Source organism: Marmota marmota, unplaced genomic scaffold (assembly GCF_001458135.2).
Source record: "Marmota marmota marmota unplaced genomic scaffold, marMar, whole genome shotgun sequence".
Taxonomy (NCBI): Eukaryota; Metazoa; Chordata; class Mammalia; order Rodentia; family Sciuridae; genus Marmota; species Marmota marmota.
In genome coordinates this window covers 7,365,394-7,392,092 of record NW_026000169.1, presented here as the reverse complement: position 1 = coordinate 7,392,092, position 26,699 = coordinate 7,365,394, and the positions used below count along the sequence as shown (strand labels likewise).

The window sequence follows — 26,699 nt, the reverse complement described above, 5'->3', positions numbered from 1 at the left end:
AATCCCAGCCCAGGATCTTACTAAACATCCTAAATATAACATTTAAAGCTTAATTCCTAAATTCTTCCCTCCCCAACCCTCCTCCACGTTGCAGGCTTTCCCATCACTGTCTCAAAGCACTACATTTTACTAGCCATTTAAACCAAAAATCGTCTCATACTATGTGAACTATTAACCCTATCTTCAAAGGAATACCCAAATCCCAACTACTATTTTTTTTTATATAACAATTTAAAGCAGTTCTAGGTTCAAAGCAAAACTAACTACTCACTTCTTATCACCATTCATTTTGGTTCAAGCCAGAATTAATTAATTTGGAGACAGGAACTTGCTAAATCGCCCAGGCTGGCCTTGAACTTGCAATTTTTCTGTCACTCCCCTAGAGTAACTGGGGTTACAGATCATAACAGCCTATCAAGCCACAGATATTTTTAATAGCCTTTATCTATTCTTCCTGCTTCTGCCTTTGATCCCACAGAATTAATTCTTCAGAGTAGTCAGAGTGATCCCTTTATCTGACCTCTTTTTTTTTTTTTTAATGAACACAATACCTTTACTTGTTTTTTTTTTAATGTAGTGCTGAGGATAGAACCCAGTGCCTCACATGTGCTAGGCAATCGCTCTATCACTGAGCCACAACCCCATCCCCTGAGTGATCCCTTCAAAACATGACTCAGACCATAACTTTACTCAAACTCTCCAATAGCTTCTTGTCCTTCCAAAGATAAAGTCTTTTCACATTAACTTTAGCCTTACATAACACTTAGCATGATGAAATGTTAAGTTCCAAGAAGCTGGGATTGAACCCAGGGCCTTGTGCATGCAAGGCAAGCACTCTACCAAATGAGCTGTATCTCCAGCCCAGTACATTTTGTTTGTTTGTTTTACCTCAAGTCTCCTCCCCACTCCCAATTTTTTCTTTATAGCACCCGCACAACACACTACATATTTTACTCATTATGTCACCAGTTATCTCCCATCTACACACTTGTTTCATGAGATCAATACTATTTACTTTGGTCACTGCTAAATCCACATCTATATTAGCACCCTGTAGTTTGCAGGTGCTCAGTATTAAATGGTACATTTTTCTGTATGTATTCACTGTATTTCATTCCTGAAATATATATATAAGATCTTTAAGATTTTACTTTCTATTAGTATTTTTATTAATTCTATAAGCAAAAAGTCAAGTTAATAATGACAATGCTAGTACAACCAATTTCTTTCCTAGAAATAACTTATCCTTGCTAGGTAGTGACATAAACCTGTGAATCCCAGTAACTCTGGAGTCTGAGGCAGGAGGATCACAGGTTGGAAGCCAGCCCCAACACCCTGCCTCAAAGTAAGAAAGGGATAGAGATGTAGCTCAGTGGCAGAGGATCCCTGAATTCAATCCTAAATACCATAAAAAATAAATAAGCAAAATAAATACTTGTCCCAACATCTCCAGAATATAGAAAGAGATCTCCATCCAAAGTCACACAACTACCTTAAAAACTGATTATTAAGCTTGTATAACAGGTCATTTTTAAAATAACTGCTTAGAATACTATCTTCAATGCTGCCCAACAATATCCCAGAGTAGGAAGTCTTTTGTATTTATTTAGTAAATCTTCAAGAGCAATCTGAAGACACAAAAGTTCAGATAACTGTTTATGTCTCCAATATCTACTTTAACTAGAAAAGCTAAAAAAATACTGAAAAAAAGTGTTCAATATCACTAAATAAGGAGAACACCTTAATATTTATATATATTTAATGATACACTTCAAAATAATTTATGCTGAACGAAAGCAGATATATAAGAGCACATATTGTATCATTCCTTAATACAGAGTTCTAGAAAATACAGAACACAAAGTAGTTCAGTGGTTACCTGGGGTTTAGGACATTAGGATGGACTGCAAACAATGAGGAAATGTTCTGCATTTTGATTGTTTATGATGTTATATACTTCTGTCAAAACTCACTGTCCTTACTTTTATGCCATTCTTCCACCTTAAACTGCTTTAACAGTCAAAGAATATGTACTATTATGGTAGGGAAAAACAACATTCAGATCCATTCAATGAGAATTTACTTTGGTACCATCTTTTTCAGGAAAACATTTTGGCAAAACCAAGTTACAATGGATGTGCTTTGCAAACTCTTTAAGCCAGCTAACAATTCCAAGAAATGACACTATAAAAATATCATCCCAAGTATACTTTCAAGGATGCTGCTGTACTACTGGATATCTAAAATTCAAAAATAAATAAAATCTCAGTGCAAACCCAATAGAGAATGGTTAAATATTTAACAGTACATGATGTCATGTCACTAAGAAAGAAATCATGTCTATGTGATTGCCCTGAGTGGAAAAAAAGACCAAAATCTCAAAACTAGGTGTGTAAGAAGTTGAATGAGCACATTTTGGAATAATTAAATGAAATATTAATCTGGAGACCAGGCAAGGGTGGTTAATTAAAGGTAACAACTTTTACTCATTCTTATTTTCTATATTAGTAAATTAATGTACTTATTTTAACTAGGTATATGTGACAGCAGAATGCATTTTGATTCATTGTACACAACTGCAGCACAACTTTTCATTTCTCTGGCTGTACACAATATAGCATCATACCATTTGTGCAGTCATACATTTATTAATTCTTTGATTTGGAAATTATTAATTTCTTTGATTTGGAAATTATAANGTGGCTCAGAGGTAGAGCCCTTGCCTAGCATGCATGAGGTAGGTGAAGGCATGCCTCTCATAACCACAGCAATGGGTCCACTCCTCAGCACCTAGATTCAAAGTCTCCTTTCCAAAAAATTAATGCTTCTCTCAAGAGTAAAGGCCCTCTAAAATACAACAGTTTCATGCACATGCAAGATCCCTCTGTGGTCCAAATACAAATAAATCTATGAAACAGCCTTAACAGAAATGTAAATCCAAGGCAATTTCATAATAAATTTGTAAGATTTAGAAAATGTAAGTTGTCTTATCAGATATAAAACACTGAAAAAGAAAAAAGGTCCTGGGGGAGGGAAACAATCCTCTAGAACCATGACAAAATATTCAAATAAACAAACCAAATATCAGGTCCCTCTTTCAAAATAGTGTTATTTGAAAATGCTATTTGTGGGAATGTAGCACAGAGGTAGTGCTTGCCTAGTATACTAGCATGTGTGAAGTCCTGTATTTAATCCTCATTACTTTAAAAAAAAGGGGGGGGGGATGGGTGAACAGATACAAAGATAAATAAAAGGGAAAAGATAAAAATGTTATTCATGTTTTAAAAAATATTTTTTAAAGGCTCTGCCAAAAAACAAATATAATGAAATTTTTTTAAAAAAATTACAACTGAGTACATAAAAATATAACATCAATAATGCTTTATACTGAGAATGTTTAAACAAACTAAAGCATAATTCCCTTTATAAGATTCCTATGAAAAGGCATATAATATCACAGAATGTGACAAGGTCACTTCAGCCCTACCAGTGCTTTATTCTTATAATTCTCCAAAATATCTTAACAACAACAAGTACTCACCTATTATCCCAATTCAACAAATAATAAGGCTATTTTGTGCTATGGATAATCATGCTAGGAACTGGCTATGGCAGAAGCACTGAACAGATCACAATGGTATTGCAATATACATTCATCTCCTCTCTCACACTGTAAAAGCAGTTTGGGGAAATGGAAAGAATGCTAACCTGGGGGGTGGGAGGGACTGGGTTATAATTCCTGCTGTAACCCACTTACAAGTCTGTTGTAGCTTTCAGATTAACAAAGCCATGAGTGATATCACACAAACTTGATTCAGAAAATACATCAGGGTAGGTTAAGAATTTACAACTTTTTAAACAATCAAGAGTCAGTACATTTCATTCCAACATTTTAAGGCAATTTAAGTGTATAATAAACCATTAGAAATGACAAAAAGACTCTTTATTTAAAAAAAAAAAAAAGGAAAACTTGCAAATGTTATTTATACTAAAACCATAATGCTAGATTGCAAAAATGTCCTACACCAGGTCACAAGATTCTTTAAATATTTAAGAAAAAATTATACATATAAGCAGGAAATTTGTCTAATGAAAATTTTTTATCCTTTTATAAAGTATTTTCCGTAATTTTAGAATAGAAATATATTTTTAATCAAAAACCCTGAGACAACTTCTCTCAAAAATTTTTTTCATATGTCAAATTATAAATCCTTTTTAATAAGTAGACTATATCTAAGTATCTCATTATGAGCCTGCCTGTTATACAGACAAATATATCCTTTTTTTTAGAACCTACAGTTTAAAAAATTGTTTGCCTTTCAATCACTTAATGCAGAAAGCTGTGATTAAATAGACTCCTCCACTGAGTAGTTAAAATACTTCAACCATATTTTCCCATTTTTATATTTTACTCAAAATATATAACATTTTGTCAACTGTGTTTTACGAATTCAAAGAGCAAACAACAGAACATATTTTAAACAACTTAACTATGGCAAATTCTATCAAGGAGTATTTACATTTTGAAAACTTTTATTTGTATGTGAAAGGGAAAGTTTTATACCCAAAGATTTACTGACATGATTTATCAAAACTTTCAATGAGTAAGACTAATCTGAAACTATTCCCTGGGGATTAATTACTATCTATCTTAATTTCTGGGGGACCTGGAAAGAATAGGAATGGGTTAAGCGGGCTGGGTGTGTAGCTCAGTGGTAGAGTGCTTGCCTAGCACATGCAAGGCCTTGGGTTTGATTCCCAGCCCTGCAAAGAAAAAAAGTAATGTGTGGCGACTTAAGGGAAAATTTATATATAAAAAAGTTTATTAGAAAAATAAACAACTTTAAATTATACAATATTTTCTACTTCAAGAGTCTTTGAAATAAAGCAGATATGCCTATAGATTAAACATAATCTGACTTACAAAATCTCATTTAATCCTATTTTATAAAACAAAATATAAAAATACAAATGGTGAAATAATGGATTATTGTTAACTATTAAGAAACCCAACATAAAAGTTCCCATAACACCATTTGTGCATGTACCTAATATGGCAATATTTACTTTAAACTATATTAAAAAGCTTTCACTAAAATTTAATATACTAGTTCATTATCAAAAATCAACATTATCATATTAAAATGCAAGTTCTGTTGTCTATTTAAAAAAAAAAAAAAGACATATCAACTAGAAAGTGATTAGCAAACTTTTTCTTAAAGGACCAGACAGTACATATTACAGGCTGGTAGGTCCTATTGATCTCAACATTCAACTCTACCACTACAGGAAGAAAGTATTTACAAACAACATGTAAATAAATGTCACGTCTGTAGATTGTAATTTGCCCTAACTAAACTGCACATGGATTTTGAGTGAGACTGATTATTTCAGGAATCATATTATAAATACAATTTAGATGACTAAACATTAATAAATATATGTTACAGATTAAAATTTTCACTTATTTTCCAGTCACAATTGAATGTGTGTGCATATATGTACACATACAAGTTACAAAACTCATTTTTAACTCCACGTTCTTTTTGGTGTGCTAATATTAGTGTCAGATAAGCAGCAAAAAATGAGAACACAGAAGCTAATCAATAACTAAGAAATTTGATTTTGATATCTATTTCTATACAATGAAGAAAACTAATTTATTACTGTGCCCCTAAAGAAAGTATTGAATGGATATTTTTAAATGTTATTTTTAAAATTTAATTGAATTGCTACAATTTGAAGCTAAATGTGATTTGCTTTGTTTTATTAGAAAAAATACTCAAGCAAGGTCTACAATCATCGGTCAATTAAGAATGACTTACAAGAACATGAGGCAATAAAATAAAAATACAAGTACAAACTATATATCTGAAACATTTCTATTTGGCAATTTTTTAACAAATCAAAATTTTAAAAGAACAAAAAAGATTGCAGATTACTTCGCAGATACAGAATAAAGCAATTGATGAAGTGCTTAAGCAAAGGAAAACAAAAAAAAAATAGAAAACACACTGCTTTTTTCCTTTTAAAAATAAAAATCACATTTGCTACAGATTGTATGGATAATACCCTTATTAAACAACCTTTCCAGAATGTCTTCTAGTAGCAGTGCTTTTATTTGCACTTCATTTAATTTTATATGACTCATTTCATGTATATAGCTCTTTATCCCACTGTTAACGAATAAAGTCTCCCATAATTTTTACTATTTTTTATTTTTAAAGCAAATGAGAAATGATTTATGCATCATGGAACCTTTCCCATTTTGGAACCAAAGGTTTAATCTATATTTTTGTCTATTCTTTCTTTAAAAAATTTTTGTAAAAACTGCTGGTTTTTATATCACTGTAGTAAAGTGAAAACTCCTCAATCAGGAGTATTTTTTGCAGTTTGACTGCATATAACCACATACTTTACAATATGTCCTTCCTACAGTAAGGAAATTGATTTCACGGTCACTGTCAGAAATGAGTGCCATAATTCTATTATGGGTATAGGTCCTCCCTCAAAGACTTTCTGGAAGGATGTTCAATGTGTTTTGTTCTTATAGATATTAACAGTAGTACATAGTCCCTTAAGTCTGCAAAAGACATTTATTGTTAAAGAAGGTGCTTTATTAACAATTCCTCTGGCAGCACTAGTGAATTACAATATCCTTCAATATTATTTCTACCATAATATATACATTTTTAACTTTCATGCCTCTAGAAAAACATCTACAGTACATTTCATAATATAAAAATATATTACAAATCTGCTGAATTATTTACAAGCAATGTTCTATTATCTCTATGCAACATTTGTTTGATACAATACTAACAAGTTACACATATTTCCATTTCTGTAAGTTAAAAAAAATTCCATATGGCTTCTTGCTAACCAAGCAAGAAAGTGATTTTATTTTCCTTTTCAAAACCAACTTTGGTGCATAAAGGATTCAGTTTGAAGATACTCTTAAAAAAAATACAATTTTTCTTATATTAAGAAAGAACAACTCAAAAACCAAATGCTTTCCTCAGAAAAAAAAAATTAGAGTCATATAGGTTAAATGAAAATATGAAGATTATATTCAAATTTGAAATAGAGGTTTTTCAAAAACCGTTAACAGATTAGTTATATAGGTAAATATTAACATACTGTACTCCATGAGAAAACCCTAGTCCTGAAAAGGGAGTCACCAGACATACTGCAACACTCTTTAACAGTAATTTTCAGCCCTAATTCGAAAGACGAATTTTTAGTTGATTGCAAATGTCGGTTCACTGTTTGCTTAAATACAAATTGAACACTTTTCTTATCAGAGTTCTGCAAAAGAACACAAATGGCAACCAATCACATCTATTTATCATAATTGAAAGATTAATTATCTCTTGATTATTTTCACTCTAAATATTTCCTAATATGACTTCAAATCAATAGACACTGTCAAGACAAATATCCTTACAGTGTTTTTGGTATTTGTAAGGGCACATGTTGTAATTGTTTTTTCTTTCCAATAAAACTATTGTAATCACTAGAGGGAAGAAAAAAAAAGCTTAAAGCAGCAAGCATGCAAAGCCTTTAAGAAGCTGTTCCACTACGTTGCCAGAAGAGTGTTTGCTCAGTCTCCCACAGTACCATTCCATGAAAATGTGGATATACAGTAATATATTAATATATTCCACAGAAGAGTCTACTTCATTCACAGAATGTTTACACTAAGCATAAATATTATTCTAAATACTGAATTAAAAAAAAAAAAAGAGGAAGGGGGTTGACTCTAATGTGCAACTTTTCCTAAACCCATTGTCAGTGACTAAGACTGCAGGTGTCCCCGCTTGTTTGCTTTTTTATGTATTTATTTATTTTTTACCTCTTCAACCTCTTCTGCGGCATTGTTCTAGAAAAAGAGAAAAAGGAATTTTCTTTTATTCAAATGAAATAAATACACTGAGTAGTTCAAAAGAGAGACATTAAAAATATCTGTAATATACAGGCATTTCTACAAATATAGATCATCATTAAAAGCTATTTCTACACTTGTCTTTCTACATATTTGTCAAGCACTATGTGTATTTAGAGATATAAATAAATAACAAATACTATACAGTCAGGGGAAAAAAAGTTAATTCCCCATGGTGGTACACATCTATATTTTCAGCTACACAGGAAGCTGAAGCAAGAGTATCATTTGAGCCCAAGAGTTCTGAGGCCAGCCTGGGCAATAATAGCAAAACTCATCTTAAAAAAAAAAAAAAAATGAGCAATTTAATTTCTAAAACATCTGCATATGATGGAAACAAATTTAGTTACATAAGACAGCTTTTTAGTAAATATTTTTCATATATCCTGCTAAAAAGAATTCTAAGTTTAACACATGGGCTTTATTCAACTACTACTTCTTTAAAACTGATGTTCAAAAATCCCAAATAAATTTTCTTTCTGGATCCATTTTGAAGTTACATATATTTCTGGAAGACTTATCATACTTTCATTCTGACAGATTTATGATAATTGTTTTTCCCTTTTACTTAATTTCACAATTAATTTCATTGGTATTCCTAGTCAAAATCTAGAAATTTAGGTAATAATGCCATACCAGGGTAATGATGAAGCTTCTTTAACAGAAGAACAAAAATTTGTTCAAAATTAAATCCTGGATTTTCTGGGGTACAGTTAGGAAACATTAAATCCACAGAAGCATCTAATACATCTTAAGAGCATTCTCATTTCCAAATCACACACCATGAGAACATCAATTACTGCTCCTAAGAACTTTTGAATATCAATTCTAAGCTTGTATGATATCTTGTTAAGTCACTTTCAATAAAGTATTTAAATCGCCTACCACATAACACAAGAGCAAAAAAACAAGCTGATTGATGTGAAAGGAAGAAGGGAAAGGGAGAATTACAATACAGGTTGTAATCACAGATTAATATCAATTACAACCCAATACTACACAAATAAATTCTAAACTAGGTGCTAGTAAATAAAGAATACTCCATTATTTTCTTTATACATGGGCAAATTGTTAACTTTTCCATATTCTAGTAGTAGATTTCTCCATACTGTCGACAATGAATTTCCCTTTCCTTCAGAATCTACCACATCATACACAGAACAAATTTCACTACACTCGGCACCCTTGCCAAAGGATAATTTTTTTTTTAATTTTTGTTATTAGAAAAAACTCAAATTCAATGTTACCATTTCAAGTCATATGGAATCCTGATATAGTGAATAACTTTCCAAAAAGTTGAGTCATGGAATCAACAGAACCTTTGAAATGTTCGATTACTATAAAATTAGCTAACATCATGATAGTTAAAAATCTACATTTGAGAATTATCAATTATTATGTTATCTTATTCATGTCAAGCCTAATCCTATGCAAAATACATATTCAATTAAAATTTCATTAAAAAACACATAAAGTTCTTTCATTGAGTGCCTTTCAAAAATTACTTTAAAGCATTTTTACCACCTTTTCAATCACCCTAGCATATGTCATTTGGATAGACACAATAAGGAGTTCAACCAAATACTATCTATGTAACCTTCAGCATTTGAACTATTTAAACTCTTAACTGTTTTCCAATCTGTAAAATAGTACCACCTAATTCAAAGAGTTACTGTGAAGAAGAAGTATATGTATGTAAAGCATCTAGCAAAGTGACTTAGCACATAGCAATGTTGGTCTCTTCTCCCCTTACCCATACCTTCATTAGCACAACACACTAAAGCAAAGTTCAAGTCAGAAAAATGATTAAAAATGTGAACACTGAGACACCTCTTAAGAAAAACAATAATATTTAAACTGTTCTTCTGAAGTTTGAGGAAAGTTTTTTAAAAAAAACCACACACAGTCAACTGGGCATCATGTTCCAGCTTGGGAAGCTGAGGCAGGAGAATCTCAGTTCAAGGCCAAGGCCAGCCTTAGCAATTTAGTGAGACCCTAAGCAACTCAGACCCTGTTTCAAGCTAAACCTTAAAAAAAGGGTGGTGGGGGTGTGTGAGGGGGTGTAGGGGGGGGGTGGGGGTGGGTTGGACGGGACCACCAATTTAGGCCCCCAACCAACCAAAAAAACAAATCAGATATATAAATGATTACGTATTTAAGCAAAAAGCACTTAATTGCAAATATTTGTATATTGTAATCTAATCTACTTAAACAGGCATATAAACTTTACAAGAATATTGTCTTTCTGGATTTTATAATTCATAACTTATTATGAAGTCATTTCTACATAAAAAAGTACCAGAAGACAGTAGCAATGGTGCACACATTTAAACCCAGTAACTTGGGAGGCTGAGACAGGAGGATTGCAAGTTGAAGACAAGCCTCAACCACTTGGCGAGGACCTGTCTCAAAATGCGGGGGAGAGAGGGTGGTGCCTGAAGCTAGGGATAAAACTCAGTGGTAAAGCACCCCCAGGTTCAAGTCTCAGTATCCACCCCTCACACACACACATACCTGGGGATGAGGGAAAAACACAAGAAAGGTACACTTAGTACTGAAATTCAGCACAAGGCCTGGAGGTGTGGTGCATGCCTATAATCTCAACGACTTGGAGGAGCTGAGGCAGGAAGATCACAAGTTGAAGTCCCGTCTTGTAAACTTAGCAACATGCCATCTCAAAGATAAAAATTTAAAAAGTGTTGCGGTGTAACAGCTCAATGGTAGGGCACCCTTATGTGAAATCCCATTTAAAAAAAAAAAAAAAACTGCATATATTAGCTACCCCTAGATCCAAAAAATCCAAAATATTTTGAAATCTGAAATCTTTGAGTACCAACATGATTCTGAAAAATTTTGGGCTTTGAAACATATCAATTTTAGATTTTCAGATTAGATATACCCAGCTGATATTACCTATACAAATATTCCAAAATTGAAAAAGCAAAACACAAACTCTGACATGTCAAACACTTATGTTTCTAAGTATTCTGTATAAAAGATGTTCAATCTATAGTTAAAAATAAATTCTACCAGGCATGGTGGTCCAATTCAGGAGGCTGAGGCAGGAGAATCACCACCTCAGCAATTTAATGAGGTCCTAAACAACTTAGTAAGACCCTATCACAAAATAAAAAAAGCTGGAGATGTGGCTCAGTAGTTAAGCACCCTGAGGTTAAATGCCTATTATCAAAAATTTTTTTAAAAAGTCTAAAATTAAACAAAACTTAAGATTACAATCCAAAAAATAAAGCCTGAAATAAAAAAATAAATTACCTGTATATGTTTGGGTCCAAAAGCAAGGCAGTATCTTTGGGTAACTTTGATAAATGAACTACTTTTGTTTTTAATTGATGTCGTTCACTTTCATTCACCCATACATCTGGCAGACTGTAAATTAAAAAAAAAAGTCAACAATAAAAAATGCAGTAACTTCAGATTTATCTTTCAGATGCCTTCACATTCTCCAGCCTTTCCTACAAGTCTAATAGGGCCATCTACATTAACAAATTTCCCAAAGCTCAGCCATCAACATGGTAGCACGATATGGAATTTCAGATTAATTAAAAAAAAAAAAGGTGAGGTGGGGGAGTACCATTAAATTTTAAAAATGAATTTAGGGATGAACAAGGAATTTTTGGTGGTAAAGTCATAACACACTGCCTGGCTTTTAACTCACTACGTAAAATTCATTCTTGAGTTTGGTGCTAGGGGAATGTGGCATCTCCTTAAGGAAAATCCCACAAAACCTAATTCCACTTAAAAGGAAGGGAAAATGTATATAAGTGACCAAAATCTGATTTCAAAGAATTTAATCCTACAAAAAAAAATTTTTAAGAAAGCATTTTGATATTTGGATTACTTCTTTTCCATTTTGGGAGAGATAAAGGACACCAGCCATCAATTTGCTAAAGATAAGAAGAGTTTTATAATTACAGTAATTTATAATTACTGTAATTTAAAAAACACAAAATGTAAAAGGGAATGATAAAGCCAGTATTGAGAATTGAGATGTAGCTCAGAAGTAGAGCACAAATAAGGCTCTAGATTTGATGCCCAGCAATGAGAAAAACAGAGCCAGTATTGATAATAAGCCAGAGAAATAAGCTCATTAATATAGTACAGGGATTACAAACTGTTTTCAGAGGGGGTAATTCCTATTTTTTTTTAAATCTTAACATTATGCATGATTTATAATAAATAAGAGATTTTCATATCTTTTGAGAAGCTAAAAATTAAAGTCAACATTTAGCAAAAAGGAATTAATTAAATAAATACCATGTCCACAAAACCAATACAGGATGTGGGTGTGTGTGTGTAGGGCAATAGAGCAGGGAGAGAACTGTGAAAAATGTTTTCCACATACTAAAGAAGTATGATAATCACAGAATTCAAAAGTTAAAACAAACTTGTGAATTAAATTTAAACTGTAAATTTCCAAATCTATTTAAACACTTTTTATTCATATAATACTCATATTAACATCTCCTAAGAAGTGAGTTGAAAAACACTGCAGAAAAAAACAACAAGGGCAAATATTAGCCATATACTGCTAATTACTGAAGTAGGCATATACAATAAAATTCTCTTCGTTTAAATTTATACTATTCTGGATGCTCATCAGGCTTTGTCCAACATTTTATGATACACCTTCATTAACTTTTTGTAACAAAATTTTAATACAAAGATAAATGGAAATTTATAAATTTAGGAACATATAGATAAGGAATACTCTAGATGGATAATAAAACTCAAAGAAAAATGTAATCATTGTTAGAAAAAATGGACAATAGTTTTTCTTTTCTTTATCTTGTACCAGGGGATTGAACCAGGGCCACTTAACCACTGAGCCACATCCCCAGCCCATTTTATTTTTTATTTTGAGATGGGGTCTTGCTAAGTTGCTCAGGGCCTCACTAAGTTGTCAAAGCTGGCTTTGAACTTATGATCCTCCTACCTCTACTTCTTGAGCCGTTGGGATTACAGGCGTGTGCCACTGTGCCCTGCAACAGTAGTTTTTCTATAAAATATTATGTGCTGAAAGACATTTAGAAATTTTCTTTAAAAAAAAAATCATTCAAACAAAAGCATGGCTCAGGATGATTCCATACTGCTTGGAGGTTATTAAAATTCCTAATAAATACTAAAAATGATTAAACTAATTTTACTGAAAACAATAAAAAGCTAAGGTTTTCAAGCTTATAACTTGAGCTATGCACTCATATACCTTTCAGATTCTCTCTTTAATCCTGATAACCTCAAAACACTATACCGTTTGGTTCCTCTAAATCTTTTTAATAAGCTGAGTAATTATTGTGCTTAAGACTTTAATAAAGCAGGGCATGGTGGCACACGCCTATAATCCAGCAACTTGGGAGGCTGCAGCAGGAGGATCACAAATTCAAGACCAGCCTCAGCAACTTAGCAGGACCCTGTCTCAAAATAAAAAATAAGAGGGGCTGAGGATGCATCCCAGTGGTTAAATTCCCCTGGGTTCAATCCTCAGTACCAAAAAAGATTTTAATAAAAGTGTAATATACGTCCATTAGTTACAAATAATATTTCAAATACTTACATGTCTTCAGGCATCCAATGAAGCAAAAGTTTTATCTTTCCAGAATCCTCTTTTCTCTTAGCTATTACCTAGTAATGATATAAAAAGAAATCATAAAATAAGTTGTAAAATATCATTCTCCTGTACTGTTAAAAAGCACTTTTGCCCCTATTCAAGAACTTTAAGTGTCCAAACCCTACACAAGATACTATCGCACTCAACCCTCTTTCCTGCAAGACTGAAACTTTTAAGACACAGAAATCTATCCTACAGATTCTGGTTTCATACTAAATATAGCAGTAGCAGTGTTTATTATAAATTGAATTAACTAAACTTTCAGAAATTCATCCTAAAGAAACAAGCTTGAATTTAGAAAAAGCTTAAGGATATTCATGTTACAATGAAAACCTTTGGACACTCTGGCCCTCAAAAGGGAGAACAAAAATCCAAACTTATAGACCTAGTAGTTACTAGTAGTTACTTTTTTTTTTTAATCATTATCTCCACCCAAGTCACCATAACCAAAGTTCAGTTCTTCAATCTTCTAGACTTCTTCGGGTTCCCCAAACCATTCTCCACTCAGTTCCCAGAGTGCCTGGTCCAAAGCACAGATGAAATAGTAGTACCACTTCCCTGACTACAATTTTACAGAACTTCTCCTGAGCACTTTAAGACAAGGTAATCTTATTATGATGCCCAAATCATTCAGGATCTGGCTTGTCAAATCTCGTTTAGTTTTAGGTTTTCATTTTACATTTTTCTGCCTTGAACTTCAACCTCATGTTAAGAATCACTTCCCAAACTATGAGACATATAAAAGACACTTTCTGATTTCTGATCTCTAATTTTTCAGAATAATAAACTCTCTGTGCTTTGTACCAACAGCACTGCAATTTGCAGAAGAAATGGCTGTCACAGATCAGACCCTAGGCACCTGGCAGTGATGCACACCAAATCCCATTCTAGGGGATTGCTCATATGAAAACTAAGTTCACAGCTTTAGAAAACTTGCTAAAGACAGTCTCTGAAAACATAAGCATGTGCTATAGAATTACAGTAAAAAGAATGAAAATAAAAGTCTTGAAATCTCAAAGATCCACATATATGGGTATCTCTAATGGCTTTCAAATTGTCTGTAAGTTCTGGCTCCAATTCAAATATATAGAAACTGCAAACTACTAGATTATATATACGAATTATAAATATGGCTAAATGAAAAAATGTAACTAGAGGTCATCTAAATTCAGTTACAAATTGAGCTAAAATGTTGAAAGTATACATAATTTAGGGAGGAAGGGAAGATACTACGGTCTGGTTATGCTGTCCAGATTTACATCAAACTCTCAATCCTCTTGCTTTGATCTCCCAAGTAGCTGGCATCACAAGACATGAAATACCACAACAGGCTTACGGTAAAAACACACACACACACACTTTTAGTAGTAGATGGACACAATATCTTTATTTTATTTATTTTTATGTGGTGCTATGGATCGAACCTAGTGCCTCACGCATGCAAGGCAAGCGCTCTACCACTGAGCTACAATCTTAGCCCCTTATGGTTCATTTTTTATTACAAACTTTAAGATAATGATTAAATAAAATATTAACAAGACTAGGAAAACAGTTCAGTGGTACAGCACTTGCCTGGCATTCACAAGGCCCTGGGTTTTATCCCCAGAACCACAAATAAAATAAAAACAAATCAAAATGATTATAGCAGTTATAATTTCCACATTAGCAAAATAGTGCTTACTGTTTTAATTATCTCAATCTCAATTTTTTAACAAGTTTTGTTTCAACCAGCCACATTTATGTCATCCTGTGAACATACTAGAAATGAGTAAAAACAGGACTTCAAACAAAAATATAACATTTGCTCCATTATATAAAACCTGTAGTTAAATTTAAATAAACACCATAATTCTAGACTTGAAAATGAAATTAAAAAGCTCAAGAACAGACTTTGAGGTGCTAAAACAAAATGTTACCACCACAAGCCAGGCACAGCGGTGCAAACCTTTAATCCCAGCACCTTGGGAGGCTGAAATAGGAGAATTCCAAGATTGAGACCAGCCACAGCAATTTATCAAGACCCTGTCTCAAAACAAAAAATAAAAAGGACTGGGGATGTAGCTCAATGGTGGAGTGCACCTGAGTTCAATATACCCAGCACTAAATAAATAAACCACCACAATAAAATAAGATAAACAATGCAAGTCAACCAAGTACCATAAGCCCACAAACTATTAACTAGGATTCTGCTGACCTCTTCTGGAGAAGGCTCAAAGGAAAATTGTTTTAGTTATGGAAATAGGACACATTAGGCAAACTGCATACATACCATTCTTTTGCAACATGTTTCATTATTAGTATGGTTATTGCCTATAAAAGTTAATTTGATAACAAGGAAATTTAAAGCTGCCTTAAGTATGGAACTTTCTGACAACTAACAGAAGTGATTCTGCTTAACATATACTGCCACCATCAAAACCTTACTAGTATGGAGAGAACTTATGCACCTACCTCCTTTCTTTTCTATTGTGTCCCAAGAAGACCCTGCCTCATTCGAAGTCTCTTCCTTCCACTTTCCTTCCCTAGCAAAAATTATTCTTCAGATTACATTCCATCTTTTTGACTTTTCCTCAGCCAAGATACCTCTGCCTCCTTGCTGTCACTTAAGGATTCACATCACTCATTTCTCAGTTTTCAAACCATCACATACACACATATCATGGCCTTAAATTCTCTCACATAGTTTTTATAGCCAGAAAAATTTTCATCTGCATAGACTTATATGGAACCCTTAAAATTTTATTTTCTTCCTAGATTCTTAATAGAAGAAAATAAAATTTTAGTTACTTCATTTTTTCCTGATTATGGCAGGGGGTATCTGTAGTCCTCCCATGGTGTAAGGATTTTGTCCAAAGGACTATTTTAATGAAAGCATATGAAAGTTAATGAGCTGGTGCTTCATCTTTTTGGGGGGAGAGGGGGGCAGGGGGTTACCGGGGATTGAACTCAGGGACACTATACCACTTAGCCACACCCCCAGTACTATATTGTGATTTATATAGAGGCAGGGTCTGAGTTGCTGAGCACCTCACTTTTGCTGAGGTTGGCTTTGATCTCATGATCCTCCTGTCTCAGCCTCCCAAGCCACTGGGATAACAGGTGTGCACCACCAGGCCCGGCAGTACTTCACTTTTCAATCATAACTCTACTTATCATTATCAAAAACTTATTTGTAGATACTTGTTCATTATAAGACCACCATTTCATTAACTATTTGGAGAACCCCAAACCTCAGTCCTTACACTACTTTCTCTTTTCTATTTACACTGGGTTTTTAAGTAATAACATCCAATCTGACACTTGCAAATATCACTGATATGCTAAAAATTCCCCATCCTTGTTATCTGTAGTCATATCTCTCCTCTAAACTCTTACATCCATACTTACTTGTGGGACAGAGCTACATCACTACATGCCTTAAAGGCCTATCATGTCAGTCCAGATTAGAGTTCCTAAAACTGTCTCCTCTCTTAATTTGCTCATACCACAGCCAATGGCAACTCCAACACTTTAGCCAGCTACCCTGGCCAAAAAGTCGTGGAGTCATCCTTTCATCTCAAACTATTTATAATTCTTGTCAATACTAACATTAAAACATACTCAAAATGCAATTCTTCACCAAACATACAAAATCACAACAGATCTACACCAAAGCATATTATAATGAAAATGCCTAGCATACAGAATAAGGATAGAATCTTAAAAGCCGCAAGAGAGAGGAATCTGATCACATATAGAGGGAGACCAATTCGTATCTCAGCAGATTTTTTCAACACAGACCCTCAAAAGCCAGGAGATCATGGAACAACATATACAAAGCTCTGAAAGAGAATAGATGCCAACCAAGAATCTTATAGGCAGCAAAACTAAGCTTTATATTTGTAATGAAATAAAAATCTTCCATGAAAAACAAAAAAAATTAAAAGAATTTACAACTAGAAAGCCTGCACTACAGAACATCCTCAGCAAAATATTCCACAAGGAGGAAATGAAAAGCAGTGATAAAAATCAGCAGAGGGAGGGATTACACTAAAGGAAAAACAGAGGAGAAACCAAATCATATTAAATACAAAAAATAAACAAAAATGACTGGGAATACAAATCATGTCTCAACAATAACCCTGAATGATAATAGCCTAAACTTACCAATCAAAAGACATAGACTGGCAGACTGGATCAAAAAAAACCTACGCAACAATATGCTGCCTCCAAGAGACTCATCTTATAGAAAAAGACATCCACAGACTGAAGGTGAAGGGTTGGGAAAAATCATACCACTCACATGAACTGCGGAAGTAAGCATGGGTTTCCAGCCTCATATTAAATAAAGTAGTCTTGAAACTAAAGTTAATCAAAAGAGATAAAGAAGGACACTACATACTGCTCAAGGGAACCATACACCAACAAGACTTAATACAAATATACATGCCCCAAATAATAAAGCATCTATGTTCATCAAACAAACTTTACTCAAGTTCAAGAGTCATACAGACCACAACACAATAATTTTGGGTGACTTAACACACCTCTTTCACCACAGGATAGATCTTCCAACCAAAAGCTGAACAAAGAAACTATAGAACTTAATACAATCAATAACTTAGACTTCACTGACATATATAGAGTATTTCACCCTTCAAAATGAGAACACAGATACAAAATATTGAAATCTCTGGGATGCTATGAAGGCAGTTCTCAGAGGAAAAGGTTCATTGCATGGAGTTCACTCATTAAAAGAACAAAAAGTCAACAAATAAATGACTTAACATTACATCTTAAAGCCCTAGAAAAAGAAAAACAATTCTACACCAAAAGAAGTAGAAGACTGGAAATAATTAAAATCAGAGCTGAAATCAATGAAACTGAAACAGAAGAAATAAAATTGACAAGTCAAAAAGTTGGTTCTTTGAAAAAATAAGAGACAGTTCCTTAGCCATGTTAATGAGAGAAGGAGAGAGAAAACTCAAATTACTAAAATCCATGATAAAAAAGGAAATATCACAACAGACACTATAGAAACATAGAATATAATTAGAAATTATTTTGAAAACTTGTACTCCAATAAAATAGAAAATATTGAAGGCATCGACAAATTTCTAGAGTCATATGATTTGCCCAAACTGAATCAGGGATATACATAATTTAAACAGATCAATTTCAAGTGATGAAATAGAAGATGCTATCAGAAGCCTACCAACCAAGAAAAGCCCAGGACCAAATGGATACACAGCCAACTTCTGCAAGACCTTTAAAGATGAACTAATACCAATACTCTTCAATTTATTTCAGGAAATAGAAAAAAATGAAGCACTTCCAAACTCATTCTTTGAGGCCAATATCACCCTGATCCTAAAATCAGGCAAAGACACATCAAAGAAAAGAAAACTTCAGACCAATATCTCTAATGAACATAGATGCAAAAATTCTCAATAAAATTCTGGCAAATCAAATACAAAAACATGTCAAAAAGATAGTACACCACGATCAAGTGGGGCTTATCCCAGGGATGCAAGGTTGGTTCAACATATGGAAATCAATAAATGTAATTCATCACATCAATAAACTTAAAGATAAGAACCATATGATCAACTCAATAGATGCAGAAAAAGCATTTGACAAAATACTGCACCCCTTCATGTTCAAAACACTAGAAAAACTAGGTATAACAGGAACATATCTCAACATTGTAAAAGCTATCTATGCTAAGCCTCAGGCCAACATCATTCTAAACAGAGAAAAACTGAAAGCATTCCATCTTAAAAAAAAAAAAATGTAACACAGGGATGCCCTCTTTCACCACTTCTCTTTAATATAGTTCTTGAAATACTGGCCAAAACAATTAGAGAAATTATAGGAATACAGATAGGTAAAGAAGAACTCAATTAGCACTATTTGCTGATGATATATGATTCTATACCTAGAAAACCCAAAAAATTCCAGAAAACTTCTAGAACTAGTAAATGAAATCAAAGTGGCAGGAAATAAAATCAACACCATAAACCAAAGGTATTTCTGTATATCAGTAACAAATCCTCTGAAAGGGAAATGAGGATAACTACCCCATTTACAACAGCAACAAAAAATAAAATAAAATACTTGGGAATCAACAAAAGAGGTGAAAAACCTCTACAACAAAAACTACAGAATGCTAAAGAAAGAAACTGAAGAAGACCTTAAAAGAGATCTACTTTGTACTTAGATAGGCAGAATTAATATTGTCAAAATGACCATACTACCAAAATACTATACAGATTTAATGCAATTCCAATCAAAATCCAAATGACACAGAAAAAGAAAAAGAAATCATGAAATTCATCTGGAAAAATAAGAGACTCAGAATCACTAAAACAATCTTTAACAAGAAGAGTGTAACAGGGGACCATCCCTACACCAGACCTTTAACTATACTACAGAGCAATAGTAACAAAAACAGCATGGTATTGGCACCAAAATAGACTTGTAGACCATTAGTACAGAACAGAGGAGACTAACACAGAGACTAATCCACATAATTACAGTTATTTTATATTTGACAAAGGCACCAAAAACATACATTGGAGAAAAATAGCCTCGTCAACAAATGGCGCTGGGTAAATTGGAAATCCATATGCAACAAAATGAAATTAAACCCCTCTCTCTCACCATGCACAAAACTCAACTCAAAGTGGATCAAGGACCTAGGAATTAAACCAGAGACACTGTGTCTATTAGAAGAAAAAGTAGGTCCAAATCTCCATCGTGTCAGAATAGCCCCCAACTTCCTTAATAAGACTCCTATAGCACAATTTTAATATCAAGAATCAATAAATGGGATGGATTCAAACTAAAAAACTTCTTCTCAGCAAAAGAAACAATCAGTGAGATGAACAGAGAGCCTACTAATTGGGAACAAATTCTTTCCACATGCACATCAGATAGAGCACTAATCTCTAGAATACATAAAGAACTCAAAAATCTTAACACCAATAAATAAATAAATAACCCAATCAATAAATGGGCCAAGGAACTGAACAGTCACTACTCAGAAGATGATCAACAAATATATGAAAAAATGTTGAACATCTCTAGCAATTAGAAAAGGGCAAATCAAAACTACTCTACGATTTCATCTCACTCCCGTCAGAACAACAATAAGTGTTGGCGAGGATGCAGGGGAAAAAGCATACTCATACACTGCTGGTGGGACTGCAAATGGTGCAGCCTATATGGAAAGCAGTAAGGAGAATCTTTGGAAAACTGGGAATGCAACCAACATTTGACCTAGCTTTCCCACTCCTTGGTCTATACCCAAAGGACATAAAAATGGCATGCTACAAGGACACAGCCACATCGATGTTTATAGCAGCACAATTCACAGTAGCTAAACTGTGGAACCAACCTACCTGCCCTTCAATAGATGAATGGATAAAGAAAATATGGTATATACACACAATGGAATATTATTCAGCATTAAAAGAGAATAAAATCATGGCATTTGCAGGTAAATGGATGGAGCTAGAGAATATAATGCTAAGTGAAATTAGCCAATGCCCCAAAACCAAATACTGAATGATTTCTCTGATTTAAGGATGGTAATTCATAATATGCTGGGGGGCAGGGGCATTAAATGAACTCTAAATAGGGCAAAGGGGAAAAGGGGAGGGAGGGAAAGGGAGAGCATAGGGTTAGAAAGACAGTGGAATGGGATGGTCATCATTAACCTAAGTATGAAGAAACAAAGGATGTGACTCTACTTTGTGTACACCAAAGATATGAAAAATTGTGCTCTATATGTGTAATACGAATTGTAATGCATTCTGTTGTCATATTTAACAAATTAAAATTTTTAAAAAAAAGATGCAGTCCTTACCATTTCCACTGCAACCACACTGAACCAAGCCACTATCAGTCTCAACTGAAAGACTGGACTCTTTTCTTCCTACTCCTGACCTCCTACAATCTGTTCTCAACACCAAAAACAAAGCAAGCACATTATAGTCTGTGAGAGTCAAAACAATAGTATATTCTTTAGAGGAAAAGGTGGAGGAATTAACTGCAACACTGAGAGTGATGGGAATATTCTGTATCTTAACTGTAGTAGTTGTTTCATAGGTGAATGCAACTGTCAAAATTCACAGAATTGTAGACTTAATTGGGTGCCATTTACTTTATATAAATTATACCTCAATTAAAAAATCAAGGAAGAAAGTCAGGTCATGCTTACTCAAATTCCTTCAATGGCTTCTCATCTCACACAGAGTAAGTCTACAAGGTTCTCCCACTTACCTGACTTAACTCCTGCTGCTGTCTAGTTCTCTCCAGCTACACTGATCTTCCTCTTCTCTGCTTTTCAAACATTTTTCCACTCTAGTTAAAATGTCCTTTTTCTTTCAAGTTTTTACAATTTTACTAACTTCCTTTGTTTATCATGTCTCTTCCACTACAGTATACCATATTTGTTTTCTCTGGTTTTTACCATTAGTACCTGACCTCACAGTAAGTCCTCAATATTTACATGAATGAACAAATTTGCCCTAATGCCACATTCAGCCTGGTGACCACATCTTTATTGACCTTTTGTTTGTTTGTTTGTTTAACGACAGACACACAGACAAATGGACTAACTTCGAGGTGGTATACTTCAATTCCTACGATTCAGAAGGCTGAGGCAGGAGGATCATAAGTTCAAAGCTAGCCTGGGCAAGTTAACTAGACCCTGTCTCCAAATAAAAAGACTGGGAATTATAGCTCAGTGGTAGAGCACCCATGGATTTGATACCCAGTACTGCAAAAAATTAAATGAAAAAAAAATAATAATAGAATAAATAAAGACTTCTGGGGCTGGGGAATATATCTCAGTGGTAGAGCACTTGCCTAGCATACACAAGGCCTTACGTGAAATTCCTGCCAAACTTTGCAAATAAATAAAAAAAAACAATTTCAGACCTACCGCATTATAAACCTGTTTACAAGCTTCAAAAAAATGACTTCTATCATCACTACTGAGCAAGCCCCTGACCTTGGTACCACAGCAAAATTCCCAAAGTAGCCATTTTAACTCCTTCCGGTCTCCAAACATTATATTTTCCCCTTCAACTCTCTCATCCTTATTTAGATAACTATATTTCCTATGCTCTTTAAAAGAATGTAAATATCGTATACCTCTCTTCAAATCCAAACACACACACCTCACATCTTACAATTTCAAATAAAATTTCCCTTTCCTCTTTCTATATGCAATCTTTTACTTTCTTTCCTTTAATTACACATCTTCAATTCTTCACTCTCTCACACTCATATCTTTACCTAATTTCCAATATTCACAATTCCACCCCTAATTATTTAAAAAGCTTGCTTCGAGTATACTGATACTTAAACACTGCTCTATTTTTCTATGTTCCTTTTAATATCACATATTTTAGTCTAATACCAAAAGGGTTCTCACTATAGAATCCATGAATCAAGCTAGGGATAGAGGTCCCTAAGCCCTATGTAACTATACTATGTACATACATATAACTACACTGTGTCATACTGGAAAAGGCACAGAACATGTTTAGTTCCTAGTTTTGTCATCTGAAAAATCTGAGTTAGGAACAGCAGTGCTATATGATCAATTAAAAATATCTACAATTTAATTTTATATGATATATTTAATAATTTGTCTTAAATTGTATCAAGTTTGCCTCCATTTATATTTATTTCATAAATACAATCCATTGTTGAGTTATTTTCTTCACCCATTCAATCTTAATAGAGCTTATAAAATTATATATCCTTGCATCTAGACTAATCTAGACTGAAATTATATCACATAAAAATAAAATATTATAAATTCGGGAGGAGGCAGAAGGACTTCAAGTTTGAGCCCAGCCTAGACACTTAGTAAGATCCTGTCTCAAATTTTTAAAATATTTTTAAAAGGCTGGAGAGGTAGCTTAGTGGTAGAGTATCTGCCAAGCATGCAAAATACTGTAGGTTCAATTCCTACTAAGACAAACACAAATACTGTAAGATCTTATTTCCAACTATCTTCAGAAAGTAGTTATAGTATTTTACCACTCAATCCTTATGATGAATATCCACAAATACACTACTAGAACATTTCCTTATTTTTAAAATGAGAATATCGGGGAGACCCAGTAGAGTAGACTGTTATAATGGTAGTACTGGAAGTTGTTTTCTAAAATGGATTGGAATGGGGAATATAACAGGTGACATATATTTAGTGAGCAAGACAGATGAAAAATCAAAAGGGTCAGAAAGAACAATAGAAGTATACACAAATATACAAAAAAGTCTAATAACTGGGAAATTGCTATAAATGTAAGGAAAAGTAAAACTGCCAAGAAAATCTCATTACAGGAGATGGAGAAAGCAGATTCAAATCCAACAAGATATAGATGTCAACAATTATTTTAATATTAAATTCTTGTTCAATTGAAATATAAAAGTAAACCAAATTTAGAATATTTAATATTTCAACAGTGAAAATTAAATACTCATTTTTCTATGGACTCAAATTATCAATAATCTGGTCTGTAATTCACCTTTACTAATTTACCTACACCAAACTACACCAACTTAAAAAAGACTAGAATTGGTCACAGTAGCACATGCCTGTAATCCCAGCTACTTGGGAGGCTGAAGCAGGAAGACTACAAGTTTGAGGTCAGCCTGGGCAATTTAGAGAGACCTTGTCTGAAAATAAAAAGGACTGGGGGATATAGCTCAGTGGTAAGGGCATCCCTGGGTTCAATCTCCAGAATGAAGTAGGGTGGTGGATTGATGACTAGGTAACAAATGGAAAAGGACATGAAAGAAAACAATTATATTAACTCTTAGTTAACCTAAAAGTAAACTATACTTACTTCTTGTTTTTTCAATTTGATTATTTTTCTTCTGTGTTGAAAACCTGGTCACCCAACAAATATGAATGTCTACCATGTGCTAGCCAAAATTCAAGGCACCCAAAATATATCAGTAAAACAAAACATTTAAAATTTTCTCCCTCAACAAACTTTAATTTGATGGCCAATGATATATAACTTTTTAACTACATGTGTATATATTGAGGGTAGGTCTACACAACACATGGGGTATGAATAAAAAGTTTTAGACCTAAAAGAAATTTAATATTCTACTTTAAAAACAAAATAAAACACCACAGAGGGCAGAAAAGACACCTCATTTACTTAAAGTCAAAGCCCAGTCTAATGCAAGTAGCACACTATGCCACAATATCTTTAAAACTCAAACAAAAGGCTTAAATATTCACTTTAATCATAAACATATAGAATTATAGGAACTATCTGCTTTATAACCACTAATACAAATAATTTTTAAAATACTGATAAAGCATAAAGGTTTTGTGACTTTGTTAAAATGTATTTTCTTAGAATTTGAGCAATTCAGAGTATGGTTTTAAAAACAAAATAGACCTTGCAAATATTTTTAAATTTTTCTGTAGTTACAGATGGACTACATGCCTTTATTTTATTTATTTTGTAAGCGGTGCTAAAGATCGAAACCAGTGCCTCTCACAAGCTAGGCAAGTGCTTTACCACTGAGCCCCAGCCAGAGCCCAGCCCTCGCAAATCTACATATATAATTTAAAAGGAAAAATTAAATACTTACGGTACTATGAAAAACAACGCTGTGTCCCTTCCCTAAACTTTCTATATGAGCTGAGAGGTTAAAGCATATGGCTCGGTGTCTTATCGCATCCAGTGTTTGTGCATCGAAGAAATCATGTGGTCGTGCTACAAGTCAACACAAAAAAAAGGTAAAGAATATTTAGAAAAATATAAAGTCTATTAAATGTACAAATAGTCCATTCGCCACAAAAATAAGTTAAAAAGATTAGTTTTAAACAAGTAATTGTTTAACCCTATCTAGGGTTTAAATGCAAGATATTCTTTGCTTTCAAAACAGGGACTCTGGCAGAGAAGAGAAAGATGGAGAAGATAAAGTTGGAAAGCAAAATTCTAACTAATGCTTGAATATGGATTAATTCTCCCCCATTGAAATATGAGACTCTAACCTCAACCCTCATAATTTCATTTGCAGCTACTTTTTCATAAAATTGTACCTTTTATTCCAACATCTCTCCTCAGCACCAGCTCTACATTTTCAACACAGATCAACATCTAATTGACATCCTCCATCTATGCACAACACCAGGGTCTAAAACTCACCATAGCCAAACATAAATACATTTCATGGGGCTAGGGTGTAGCTCAATGGTGGAGCACTTGCCTATCATGTGTGAGACATTGGGTTCAATTCTCAGCACCACATATAAATAAATAAAGGACCATTGACAACTTAAAAAATTAGCATTTTAAAAAAATTACATTTCATGGGCATTGTTTTTAATATGTAATAAAAAATTTTTCCAGTACCAACGAAGTGACATTTAGAGATGTTGATAAGTATTTTATTAAATACAACAATTTAAGAAATATTGACAATTTTTTGGAGGGGGGGAGATATTATCCAAGCTGGTCTCAGAACTACTAGGCTCAAATGATCCTTCTCATTTGTCCCAGTAACTGGGACTATAAACATGAGCCACTGTGCTCAGCCTAATATGTCATTGAATTTTGTGTGTGTGTGTGCGCGGTGCTGGGGAATCCAGGGCCTAACACATGCTAGGCAAGCACTCCATCAGCTAACTACATCCCCATCAATACACTTCTGAATTACAATCAGTCCACCAAAGTTCCAAACTCACGAGTTATCATCGTGCGGGGGACTATGTGCATGACCTACTTTAGACTATTTCTCATTCAGAAAATGGGAATAAAACAACTATATATTGATTAAATAAAACAAAAGCATACAAAACTGTCTTGTAAATCATACATCAATTTATACCAAGCCTTATGTACCATTTTAAAATAAACAAAGTAAGAAATTGTTTAGTGTATTCACAATAAAGTCATACACTGGAGAATGTTTTTTAAATTTCTATTTTTACTCCACTAAATACTACTACAAATTGGGCTATTCTTAGTACTAATAAGAAAATTGGGCTGGGGTTTTAACTCAGTCATACAGCACTTGCCTAGCATGTGTGAGGCACTGGGTTCGATCCTTAGCACCATCCATAAATAATAATAAAGGAACATCAACAACTAAAAAAAA

General features: G+C 33.5%; 1 protein-coding gene across 5 annotated transcripts in view; it reads right to left on the bottom strand.

Annotated features, from left to right (window-relative positions):
- Aebp2 (AE binding protein 2) overlaps positions 1–26,699 on the bottom strand; it is a 209,881-nt gene that overhangs the window by 122,365 nt on the left and 60,817 nt on the right. For 4 of the 5 annotated variants that reach the window (XM_048787270.1, XM_048787267.1, XM_048787268.1 and 1 more), the window contains 4 exons: positions 25,188–25,312; positions 13,518–13,585; positions 11,219–11,332; positions 7,856–7,882 (listed from right to left, as the gene is read on the bottom strand). In XM_048787270.1, coding sequence (XP_048643227.1) covers positions 7,856–7,882; positions 11,219–11,332; positions 13,518–13,585; positions 25,188–25,312 — 334 coding nt within the window. Of the gene's footprint in view, positions 1–5,750; positions 7,309–7,855; positions 7,883–11,218; positions 11,333–13,517; positions 13,586–25,187; positions 25,313–26,699 lie in introns of those variants that run through there. The other variant, XM_015498215.2, reaches the window with a different exon arrangement.